This window comes from Engraulis encrasicolus, chromosome 21 (genome assembly GCF_034702125.1).
Source record: "Engraulis encrasicolus isolate BLACKSEA-1 chromosome 21, IST_EnEncr_1.0, whole genome shotgun sequence".
Taxonomy (NCBI): Eukaryota; Metazoa; Chordata; class Actinopteri; order Clupeiformes; family Engraulidae; genus Engraulis; species Engraulis encrasicolus.
In genome coordinates, this window is record NC_085877.1 from 39,390,651 (window position 1) to 39,403,663 (window position 13,013).

The window sequence follows — 13,013 nt, forward strand, 5'->3', positions numbered from 1 at the left end:
GAAATTTATACTTGACTTGCCCAAAAACAAAGCAAGTGGTTCAGATGGTGTCACCTATGAAACCCTGAAGTCCACCAGGCAAATGTCGTGTCCCACACTGAGAAGCATATTTAACACCTGTTTGCTTAACGGTAAAGTCCCCTGTTCATGGAAGGGAGCACTGATACATAGAATACCAAAAAACGTACCAACGTACCCAATGACCCCTCTACATGGAGGGACATCTCATTATTACCAACTGTGTACAAAGTCTTCATGAAGTGCCTTCTTTCCAGGATATTACCATGGCTTGTTGACACAGGAACTTTATCAAGTAAACAAAAGGCCTATATTGAACGTCAAGGCATGAATGAACATGTTTTTTGTTTAAAGACGGCTATTGATGACTTCAAACATGACTCTGCCAAATTATTTGTGGTATTCTTGGACTTTAGGGATGCATTCGGTACACTGCCTCATGAAGTCATGATGAACTCACTGGAGGAAATACACCTGCCAAAGACCTACTGTGATATAATAAAAGATGTATACAGTAATTCCTATCTGCAAGTGATATGTGGTTAAGACCTCACCCCGCCTGTCAAACTGGAAGTGGGAATTAAAACTGGTTGCCCATGGAGTGCAGTAAACTTTATCATTGCCATTAACCAGTGGCTGAAATGGTTGTGCACACATGCCCCACCCCAAGTGTTGTCACCCAACCCAGTCCAGGGCTACGCTGATTGCATCCCGTGATGAGGGAGTTATTAAAAACATGCTGGCTTGCACCGACAGCTTCCTCACCTGGTCTGGCCTAGAAGTAAAACAGAGTAAATGTGCAGTGTTTTGGGAGAGGAGGAGCGGGGGCAACCGCTGGTATAGATCCAAGACTGACCAGCCTCCTTCCCTCACCATCTTAGGCCAGCCACTCAGAGTGTATGCCAGACAAGAAAATTACACCTATCTGGGGCATAAATTCAACATTGCGGGAGATTGGAGTCAACAAGTGACCAATTTGGTTCAGCAGTTTATCAGCAGACTGGACTTAATTGACAGTTCACCTCTCCCAGCATCTCTGAAGGTCCAAGCAATAAGAGATATAGCCTTCGCCAAAGTGCAACATCTCTTTGGGTATGTTCATATCCCACAAAAAGATCTGCGGTCAATGGACAACAAAACTGTGCAAGTTGTAAGGAAATGTCTGGGCCTCAACACGCATTCTACATGTTTTATTTTCCAGAAAAAAAAAACAGGATGGTGGGATTGGCATTCCAAACTGTAAGTGGGAGTACACAGCCACAAGGCAGTCACATCTCATCAACATGCTCAACTGCGATGACAACAGTGTCAGACACCTGGCAAGAGCGTCACTGCTTCTGGACTTTAAGAAGCGCAAGGTGGCCCGGGCAGGCAGTGGTGAGGACAACTTCCTGGGTTTTAAAAGAAAGAGCAGTGGAAAACTGGATACCCAGGCACAGGGATTTGGTGTGTCATCAGATTGGCCTGACCTAAATGATTTGTGCTGGAGAACAGGCACTGAATTAAAATGGACCTCCAATCATCAACCAGTAGAGGTCACCGATGCAGTGGTGGACAACCCATCAATCACAGTGCAAGCCAGGCTGCAACACAATAACATCAACCATCTCCTGTTACCAACAACATCTAGGCAAACCCTTTTGATCATCCAAAGGGACCGCAATATGGAGTACTGGTCCAGCCTTAAACTTGCCACCATCAGTGATGAGATACTCATCTTCTGTGTGAAAGCACGCCTACAGGTTCTCCCCACAAAATACAATCTGTCCCTCTGGTTTCCATCTATCCACTCTCCTCTATGCATGCTACATGACCCTCCGCAACATCTGGAGTCAGTAGCCCACATAATGAACAGCTGCCCCTCCTACAAAGGACTGTATACCGCCAGACACGATAGACTGGTGGACCTCATCGCTGCCCAGATCCCCTGTGCTCCTCAGGAACAACTATACAAACATACCCCTGTCAAGCCCCACTGGTTTAATGCATCTACAAATCACTTCTCAGGAATTCCCAACACCCCAGACATCATTTGCATATCACAAGAGGAAAAAATAGTCAGACTCTTTGAAGTAGCCTGTGCCTTTGACCTGTTCATGGAGGAATCCTACTGTACCAAAAACTGAAATACCATCCTCTAACATCTGCCATTGAGAGCTGTGGCTATAAATGTGTCCTCATTGTTCTTGTCTTTGGCAGTCTAGGCCATGTGCATAGGCTGGTGGTCAGTGGACTCAACATCAGTGGACTAAGTAAAAGACGGGCCAGACAGCTAGCTAAATACTGCTCAATATCAGCTGTTATAGGGAGCATGTTCATCTGGAAGAGGAGATGTTTCCTGTATCCTTAATGATGCATTTCCATAACAAGTTGTGTTTTTTGGTCAAAATAGTTGTTGGATTGTTCATCATATTTGGTTCCTATTGATTTTAACTTGTAATGTGGAATCAAATAAAGTACATAAAATGTGTGTGTGTGTGCGTGTGTGTGTGTGTGTGTGTGTGTGTGTGTGTGTGTGTGTGTGTGTGTGTGTGTGTGTGTGTGTGTGTGTGTGTGTGTGTGTGTGTGTGTGTGTGTGTGTGTGTATGTATGCATATGTGTGTGTGTGTGTGTCCTCACCTGTATGCCGTAGCGTTCTCTGACGGCGGCCCTCATGGCTAGAGAGCCTGGAGTCAGGCAGCCAACACAGTCCAGCACGGGCAGGCACACACACACTCCTGCTGCTCCCGCCGTCTTACAGGCAAATATGGGCAAGCAGCACGTCGCAAAGCAGCCTGCAGACACAAAGAGAGAGAGAGAGAGAGAGAGAGAGAGAGAGAGAAAGAGAGAGAGAGAGAGAGAGAGAGAGAAAGAGAGAGAAAGAGAAAGAGAGAGAGAATTACAAACACACACATGCACACACACGCGCACACACAAACAAACATGCAGAGGTACAGTATACTGTACACACAGTGCGTGCGTGCGTGTGTGTGTGTGTGTGTGTGTGTGTGTGTGTGTGTGTGTGTGTGTGTGTACACGATGCGCGTGAGCTTGTGTGAGCGTTGGTGTGTTTGTAAACAAATAAGTGGACTCACAGTCCCCCATATCTTCAGTGCAGTCAAACAGTCCAGTGCTCCACTGCCCCTCCTTGACTACTGCCTGGGGCTGGGACTGTACCACTTTCACCTGGAGGGGGAGGCTCTCCATTTCAAGAGCTGCAAGTGGAGGATCAGAGATGTCATGGCTGTTGATTTGTCCCAAGCAGACGGACGCACATACGATATGGGAAGGCACACAGGTACTAGCCAGGCCGTGCCCTCCTAGTGACGCAACAGCTTCAGCGTTGCCACCAGTCAGGTCAACAGCAATGCAAGTACTTTCTGATTTCCGGAAAATACGGGAACTCCTCCCATTTTGTTGGGAAGCAAACAATCATTAGCAAACCGAGCGAGGCCATTTGGGAAATGCCGTTTGGGAAATGTCAATTGTTATGCTCTTGGTCAGACCAAGTCTCGAAGAGATTTGAAAGTCGATGATAATCAGACTACACAGGTACGGCAACAAGACAAATATACATTTTCACACAAATGTGCTTGGTAAAGAGTTGTTCTTTTGCATTTAAATTCACACATCAGTTGACAATTTCTTACACGGTATAGGAGAGGGGCTACTTTCCAAAATGTCCATACAGTAATTTTTCCACTGGATCAATAATATCTCTTCACTCTATTCATTTGTTCTACCAAGACTATCACTCTAACAGGGTGTTTAGTAATAGATTACAACTTCGTCATTGCCATTCTGGTAACAGCAAATGCATAACAGTAGTAGCCATGTCTATAAATCCAGTCTGAGAATAACTTTTGATTCCTTGTGAAACATAGCAAAAAACACACCTTACTACAACCAACAAACAATAAACTTCAACAGCAATAGTGATCAAAGGTAGCCTTCATAGCACAAAAATAATGAAATACATGAGTGTTCAGCCCTAATGCATAGTATAGTAAATACATCTGGCTCATTTATTTCTCATTTTTGTTCACTTACCTGGTGGAAACAGTCAACCGCAGTAGATGCCACTAGTTCAGGTGGTAGAGATTTGGATTGCTGACTCCTGTCAGGACTTTAATCTTCCATTAAATCAGTCTGAACTGAATGTGATCCTTCTGGTATCCTTCCAAACTCGGTGTGCTTCTTATTGTTGAAGTAGGCTTTTAGTGGGTTAAAATACTGTGATATTTTAAAGATGTTTTAAAGTTTAGAAAACATGATTTCCAGTTGGTCGCCTTCTGGTTTTGCTGTTTTGAAAAGTGAGTGGGCGTCAGGCCAGGGAGTCTCCGAAACCAATGTGATGTTTACAATAAACAGACCCTCATAGGGGCCCTCTGTTACCATGGTAACATTAAAAAACAAACTGTGCTTGGTCTTAAGGTGCCCTGAAACTGAACATCGGGCATTATATGTACAGTATATCGATGCTATGTAGGCCTATATATATATATATATATATATATATATATATATATATATATATATATATATTACGTCATCATTACACAGAGTTTCTAATACATTGCAACTTGGTCATTGCTATTAACATACATTTATAACTGGAGCTGTTGGACATGGACACACATGCACGCACTCACACGCACACGCACACGCACACGCACACACACAGCTATTGCTGAAAAAAGACAATACACTTTGTTTTTAGCAAACCTTTGCTTCTCATAATTTATTTTTTCACAAGAGGAAGCCTTATTGGGCAGAATAGAACAGTAAAGTAGCTAACATGAGCCATACAGCTTGATGCTGTCACAGAGGTCATACTCTGCACTTGGGGCTCAAACTCACAACCTTCCAGTCAGCGCTCCAGTTCAGTGTGGGAGGCACAGGTACGATACCACTGACTCAGCTAAAGGTCTCGACCAGAGGTGGGGAATTATTTTGGCTCAAGGGCCACACTGGGTTTAGAATACTGACCGAAGGGCCAGATGTCACAGGCAACTCGCGTGTCAATAATAATGTTTTTTTACATTGTTGCATGCAACAGAATGTATTTCGATGAATACCATAGCCTTGATGAATCTCCAACCCACAAGTTGTCATTTTATGAATCTTGGGTGATACACTTTTTAAAAGTGTCACTTTCTTGAGAAAGGCTCTGCGGGCCAGATGATATGCCTTGTGGCCCCCGGGCCTGAGTTTGCCCACCTCAGGTCTGACCAATAGCTCAGAGCTACCGTATCTGTATGAGGCTTCGGGAGGGAGGTTTACTAATGTTCTACGCCAAAATCTGCTAGTTGGCATCTGTTACATCGTGAAATGAAATCATGCATTTGATGATCATCTGGACACACGTTTGACAATGAAACATTTCAAAGTTTAACTTGTGCACTGTCTGGACTATTTTATGTAACCATCATAAATGTTAACCACATACGGTATAAGTGAGACGTTGATCAAAACGCATTATATTCGGCCTCTTTCATGGAACAATCACAGTATTTTACAGGACATGATTTTCACACTTCTTTGCATGCTGCAGTTAATGTTTTTACAAAGATTCTAGAATGTGACTAGAGAGAGCCTTCTACTTGAAGTCAATCAGAGGTGTCAAAAGTAAAAGTAAAAGTAAATTTGTGGTGAAAGTACAACATTAGCACATGACATTATATAGCTGTTACATTATGGTTATTTTATTTGTAAGTATGTGTGTAATGTCATATGGGCAATGTCTTTTTGTATTTATGTAGGACTATTTGACATCTTAATTTCCCCCTGGGATCAATAAATGATATTCTACTCTACACCATTTACCCCACTGTACCTAATGAGATAGATAGACTGTGTTGTTACTGAAAAACACTAAAAACCCAACAAGGACGCACCACAAACTTGATCCAACTAGTGCCAAGTTAGCTGATCTTAAGACAAGTACACAGGTCAATTGGTAACTCAGATAAGTTGCTTGTGTTGGAAGGAAACTGTGCTTCTTTTTTTTTTTTTTACTTATACTTTTGACACCTCTGCAAAGTCATTTTACTCCACTATTTTAGGTTCACAGGTAAGTTATTTACTTTCTCAAGTAATCAAGCAAAAATGCAGAATGTGCTGTAAGCCTGTGTGGTGTGACACAGTAGATTCTAAGACTGCTGCGATGTGCAGATTGTGAAGATTAGAAATCAGATGCCATTTGGCCAAATGAAATAACTTTCACACACAGTGAAAACACAGTGTTAATTCAAAACAGAGGGAATATACAGCATTTAACATTTTCTAGAGTGTATTTGGTCCCGGAGCACTCTCTAAGTGTTGGATTAACACTGCATTTTGTTTTACTGTGCGGGACTTAGGACATAGGAGGAGGTGGAGGGAGACGTTTGCAGGCTTTGGGAGTCATCGCTGTCAAAAACAAACATACAAAAAAAACAATAAACAGAGGTAAAATAACTGTTATAATAACAGTTACACCATATCAGTTGTAACAAATGTACTGGCAAGTAATTAAAATGTCAGAATATACAATATGACATTTATTTTCATTCATGAAATGTCAAGTAAATAGCCAGTGAAGAGGTAAGTGAAAAGTATGAGCATGCATCAACTTACCTTTAGGAAAATTCTTGCATAGGCATGCAATGATAGCTTTGTACTCGGATTTGGTTTGTGGCTCAAACTTCTTTGGACACTTGAGCATCCCTGAGCTTAGAACTGGAGCAGTAAACAGAAAACAGGGATATATTTGTGGCAAGAAATAGTATATATTTGCAGTAGGCTATCAATAATCAATAATAACACAATACAATTAAGCAAAAGCATAAATATATAATATACATTTATACATTAATTTATTAATTAATTATTATTATATTACACAGATTATTTAATACATTACAACTTGGCCATTGCCATTATGACATACATTTATAATTGGAGCTGCTGGCCGTGGATACACACACACACACACACGCACACACACGCACACACACACACACACGCACACACACGCACACACACGCACACAGACCTGCGCATTTGCATAGCTTCATCATTGCTTTGGAGTCCTTGTTCTTGTGTCCATGTTCGGCAATGACTACACGTGAGAAATGAAAATGAAAATCAGATAACAAAATTAAACACACATGCACCAGGGCTTGACATTAACTTTTTTGCTTGTCGGCCACTGTGGCTAGAGGTTTTCCAGAGTCACTAGCCATCCAGCTATGCTACTAGCCACAAATTAGATTTCTTTTGTTTGTTTATTATGACACAGTACATCTAACTTCAGAAGATGAGGTGCTAAAACAAGAAGATGAGTGCACACTTTCTACATGGAGTAACTGAGCTTCTTCTCAAACTTACAAACAATTGATACACAAGGGGAAAAGTGCAGAATATAGGCTATTCTGATATGTCATACCATACACTGTAAAAAATAGCTGTTCATTTAGGGCAATTCTCCAACAGCATTCTACTGTTTTTGGAAAAAAAAACAGACAACTACTGTGAAAATATTACTTTGAGTCAAGTATTGAGCATAAACAGTAAGTACTGCACAATAGTAGCATTGGCCGTTGTGGAAGCAACCAAGATATTGTAGGCAGCACCATTGAAACCCATTCATCCTCCACTTGTCCGTGATCGCCATCAAGCTGCAATAGCCTACCACCTGAAGAACTTAAGTCATTCTCACTGGTTAAAGATTCTCTGATACTAACAAGCATTAAACAATTTCTAAGGAAACTACAATACTTAAAAAGTGTTTGATGCAGCACAGTATGATGATTTTCATCACTGTGATTTTGATAGTGATGAAAGTGTGAATGGCTGAAACATTTTAAGAACTTGAACACTCTTGCAACAAGCAGCCCCATCTAAACCAATCTGCTAATCCGTGCCTGGCCTCACCTGAGTACTAAGGGGCTGTTATGCCATTATTCAATTACGGCCTTCACCTGGGGCCTGATGACTCTGGTCACATGGTACTCTTGCACCTGTATGTAAATCTGGTCTATCAACACTTAAAGTGGAATTCACCTCTGTGTAATGTGTGCTGTTATCACATGTACTTTATCCTCATTTTGTATTTTACATGAGAAAAATAAGGTAATTTGCATTATTTAGTTTAATTTAATACAATTATGTGCTGAACCGCGATTGCCAAAGCTATTTTAACGTACTCAGTTAACCAGAATGCACTGCGGGAAACTAAGTAATCATTGCCAGCTTAACGCGTGACCGAATTCGAAGGCATCTTGCGTTCTGGCTCAGTGCTCGCTGCCAGCAGCGTGGCTGGTTTTAGGACAAATTGATGTTGTTAATGTAGACTGTTGAAAAACATAACAATCATGCATTTTCCTCACTGGGTCTCATTGCGCAAAATATAGCTACTAACAGCGAATAAAAAGCGAATGGAAAAACAAACTGTTGAGAAGTGTAGCTCGTGTCGCAACTGTCGCTGTCCTCAGATTAGTGCTGAAACGGAAAATGAGAAGGCTAGCCGAACCTTATAAATAAATAAATGTAATACTCATTCAAGAATGAAGGAGCCTGTCTATCTCTGCTCGTGGTCTATCTATCTGTTTAATCCCATCAAATCCAAAGGCGAGGCGGACTTGTCTCCGTTCAACCAACTTTATCAAAGAGCGCCCGCTTTCTCGCCCTCTCTCTCTCGTGCTGGTGTTTGACCAAAAGCCGTTTCATCCGGACCTCTGCTGTTGGTCCCTAACAAATAGGCCTACAAGCCAGAGGGAATTGATTATTTATAGGCCTAAATCAAACTAATGTGCAGGCTGTCTTTTAAAAATGGTCTTCATCCATTCATTGACTCTAATGCAAGTTCAACATGAAGGAAAATCGCCCCTCGGTTGCACCGTGCGCATGCATTTCTGGGCATTGAGCTGTTCAGGTTAGGCCTATGCTTTCTGTTTTTAGAAGATGAGAAATGACTTAAACATAGCTTACAAACCCACATAGGCCTAAATAGCGCATCGGGACACCCCACCGTCTCCATCTCGCCAGTTTGAGGGAGGTGTTGGGTTAGACCTGCATTTTGAAGATGTAGGCTATCGTCGCTTACTTTGGTCAAGTGTTTAATTTGATTTGTCCGTTCGCGTCTCAACTGTCCCTCGAGAGGAAGTCTGTGTTTATAATTTATGCAAAATAGGCGGCCCTGACTGCCTGGGGAGTGAGCTGAAATCTACAATGACTTGACAGTAGATTTCAGTAGCCTGCCTGAGTGTGCCTTGTTCTTGCTCGTGTTGTTTAAATGCAATCAAGTCCAAGTGCAGTAATGATAGCCAGCGCATGCATTTATGGCTACCTTGTTTGCAACCTGCGTAAGAGGAGCACGAACATCGCCAGCAGTGCAAGGAGGACGCCTCGTTTGAGGATAGAAATGGTCGCAGCCTCCTTCAGCAATCCATCAAATAACTTTGAATAATCTTAAAATAAAGCCTGATTCAATTAAAGACAACTTCACTGTCGTGCGCCTATTGTTTAGCCCATTAGGACTCGGAGTGTCCGTGGCCGCTGCACCGTTATCCGGGCCGGACGTCAAATAATTCAGCAAGCTTTTAAAAATATATATGAATAGCATATTAAAATTAATAACAAAGCAAAACAAAAAAAACGTGTTGGCAATGCCTACCATGTGTTATTACAACTTGCAGGCTTAAAGGATAGTTCCGGCGTAAAATGAAAGTTTCACCATCGCTTTCCCATGCCACATAATGTATCTAATGATGAGCCATTCCGGGCAATGCCGCGCCGTTATGGAGTTAGCTAATTTTAAGCTTTTTGGTGAAAAACGCAGCCAATGCATCACGGCGGGGCCAATTATAAGCCTAACATTTTCTGATGTTTCCCCGCTATAAACAACTTCAAAAACGCTACACACTTCATCACAAAGGTCTCGTCAATCAAACCGAGGCACAGAGAAGGTCATCGGACCACACAGTCTTTCACTGGCCAGTGTTTTCAGAGGTGTCTCACTGTTGCAACTCTCTGACCCGGATGCAGGCTATTCAATCAGGTGGCTAGGCAGGCTATGGTCCGCGGTTCTTACACCGGCTGCGACCGTAAAATGAAAAGCTGGAACCCCGACCGTTTTCACCTACTGCCACTGTCTAAACCAGCCATATTATGGGAATGGCTAATAGCATTAGAAGTGGACGAAACTGACGTAAAAACCCGGAGGGATCGCTACCGTGTGTGCAGGCAGCAGATTTGAAGAGTTGCATGGAGAGTACAGGTAGGCAGACTACTCTTACAAAGTAATTACAACAGGGTATAATATAACATGGATTCAGCGTTGTAATAACACACCACTTCAGCACTTCTAGTACGACTTTATAAAATTCCTCCAGCCCTCCTCCGTTGCGTAATGGTCCATCTGACCTCGCGCGCCCTCGTCAATTAGAGTCTACTTCTACTTCACTGAAACTACTCTAGCATGACATCAACCACATCGAATGCCTCAGGTCGCACAATTTCACAATTTCACTTGCCATCCCGCGCTAGTTTGTTTTGACAGTGTATTTATCTCCTGTAGTGGGCTACATTTACTGCACCTGTAGGCTATGCCTTCCCAAAACAGAGTGCTTGCTGGCAAAGACGCGCGGCGTTGCAACCAGTTTCACAGATTCATGAGCCAGACACATTTACACATGTTTCTCTCTCTCAGTTCAAACATACCTCCATAGCCATGCGCCTTTTTGGCACAGCATTTCGTTTAGGTGTTCCATCTCCCTTACTCTTCTTTAGGTGTTCCATCTCCCTTCCTCGAAATGCTCCCTCCACACACGGTATAGCGATCCCTCAGGGTTTTTATGTCAGTTTCGTCCACTTCTAATGCTATTAGCCATTCCCGTAATATGGCTGGTTTAGACAGTGGCAGTCGGTGAAAACGGTCGAGGTTCCAGCTTTTCATTTTACGGTCGCAGCCGGTGTAAGAACCGCGGACCATGTTTAGCCTACCTAGCCACCTGATTGAGTAGCCTGCATCCGGGTCAGAGAGTTGCAACAGTGAGACACCTCTGAAAACACTGGCTAGTGAAAGACTGTGTGGTCCGATGAACTTTTGTGCCTCGGTTTGATTGACGAGACCTTTGTGATGAAGTGTGTAGCGTTTTTGAAGTTGTTTATAGCGGGGAAACATCAGAAAATAATAGGCCTATACTTGGCCCCGCCGTGATGCATTGGCTGCGTTTTTCACCAAAAAGCTTAAAATTAGCTAACTCCATAACGGCGCGGCATTGCCCGGAATGGCTCATCATTAGATACATTATGTGGCATGGGAAAGCGATGGTGAAACTTTCATTTTACGCCGGAACTATCCTTTAATAGGCTACACCTGGCAGGCGTAGACATACTGTAGGTGATTTGTAATGACAATGAGCGCATATTAACAATGCGGACAAAACTTTTTTTTAAGCAGTTGGATTGAATGCACCAAGGCTTTTACCACTGTGCAGTAACCTATAGGCCTACTTGAAGTAGACTTATTATCCGGACAATGTAAATATCTCCATCCTCGAAATGTGTTATCTGCCTGCCTGCTGTTCTGTTCCATGCCGCCTGTCATGCCGAGGTGATTTGATGACGCGTCCAATCAAATCACCCAGCAACGTTCTAATGGCATTGTAGTCGTTATTTTTTCTTCCGGTGATTTGACGCTTCAAATCACCATTACTAAAACAATAAATAGCTTTTATATTTAATATAAAGATATTATATCCAGTGGCTACATAATCCCCTGTTATAATGTGGTCTAATACAGAGATAGGGCACAATATTGTTTGAAAGGTGAATTCCGCTTTAAGTTGCTTGCCTGCCTGCTGGCTGGCCTGCATGGCACATCATAGCACTTGCTTGCCTAGAAGTAACGCACAGTGTTCTGTACAGCGCCTCCTCGCAGAATGCTGTTTTCGCGATTAAAATAAACTTTTCAGTGTGATGACAACCATCACACCTATTGTATAGCTCATTTGAAAGAGGAGGTTGTCGTCTTCAAAATAAGACCAACTAGAATTGCGGTGGTTAATGTATGGGTTGATTAATTAAATCAAATAGGTAACAGTATTCCGAACACATCTGACCAAATAAGTAACAGTACTCCGTACAACTTCATTACATTAAAACGGTGCACTACCAATGGGTTTCATGACCGATCTAATGTGTATGTGTTTGTGAAGTGCTAAACTAATTGTTATTCGTTCCATGAAGAGTTTAAGTGAATATAACACGGTAAAAATAACATAGCAACCGCGTATGGAAGTGCCGTTCTTGGCTCCAATGTAGCTTGTTGCAACAAGGTTGCAACAAGCTACTTCCGGCTAGCATGCATGTTGCTTTCAAAGTTATCTTTACCGTGTTGTAGTCATTCAAACTCTGTTTTGAAGGGATAGTTTGACAACAAACAAACATACCAACATTATAATTGCATGAAAACCATTAATAATGCAGCATTTTAAGGTAAATCAGATGTACGGAATACTGTTACTTATTTGTTCAGGCCGACGGAAGCTAGCGGCACATGGCTAACCGGCACTTGGCACAAATAATCAATCCATACATTAACCACAATGCTCCACTGTAAGTCGATGTGGTCTTATTTTGAAGACGACAACCTCCTCTTTCACATGAGCCATTCAATACGTGTGATGGTTGCCATCACACCGAATGGCATTGTTTTGATTGCGGAAACGCCATTCTGCGAGGTGGCGCTGTACGGAACACTGTGCGTTACTTCTACAAGCTTGCAAACTTTCCTCTTTTTGAAAGCTTGCTGTATGTGGCATCATTTGTGGCATTGTTGCATATAATGTGCCTGCTGCAAATTAGGCATTGCTTTGAGAGCTAGCTTGTTTGCTGTGCTACTTGGTGCAAAATACATTTTTAAAGACTGACCAATGCTATATTCATGATTGGCTCATCAAGAGATACATTAAAAACCTTGCACACACCCACCATTGTCATTGTAACATAGCACTGCGTACTCTGAAATT

The 13,013-nt window shown here is 42.3% G+C and overlaps 1 protein-coding gene and 1 long non-coding RNA gene across 2 annotated transcripts in view; both read right to left on the reverse strand.

Moving 5' to 3' along the window:
• Window positions 1–3,207, reverse strand: part of LOC134437409 (cornifelin homolog B-like) — a 7,250-nt gene extending 4,043 nt beyond the window's left edge. Inside the window, exons 1-2 of the mRNA XM_063186900.1 lie at window positions 3,093–3,207; window positions 2,638–2,792 (exon numbers count right to left, since the gene is read on the reverse strand). Of these exons, the coding sequence (XP_063042970.1) occupies window positions 2,638–2,792; window positions 3,093–3,204 (267 nt within the window). The 5' untranslated portion in view covers window positions 3,205–3,207. The remainder of the gene's footprint in view (window positions 1–2,637; window positions 2,793–3,092) is intronic.
• Window positions 3,208–6,038: 2,831 nt separating this feature from the next.
• On the reverse strand, window positions 6,039–7,105 carry LOC134436909 (uncharacterized). The gene is made up of 3 exons (XR_010032294.1): window positions 7,034–7,105; window positions 6,616–6,717; window positions 6,039–6,408 (listed from the first exon to the last, which is right to left on the reverse strand). It is a non-coding gene; the product is annotated as an uncharacterized LOC134436909 (long non-coding RNA).
• Window positions 7,106–13,013: the final 5,908 nt, after the last annotated feature.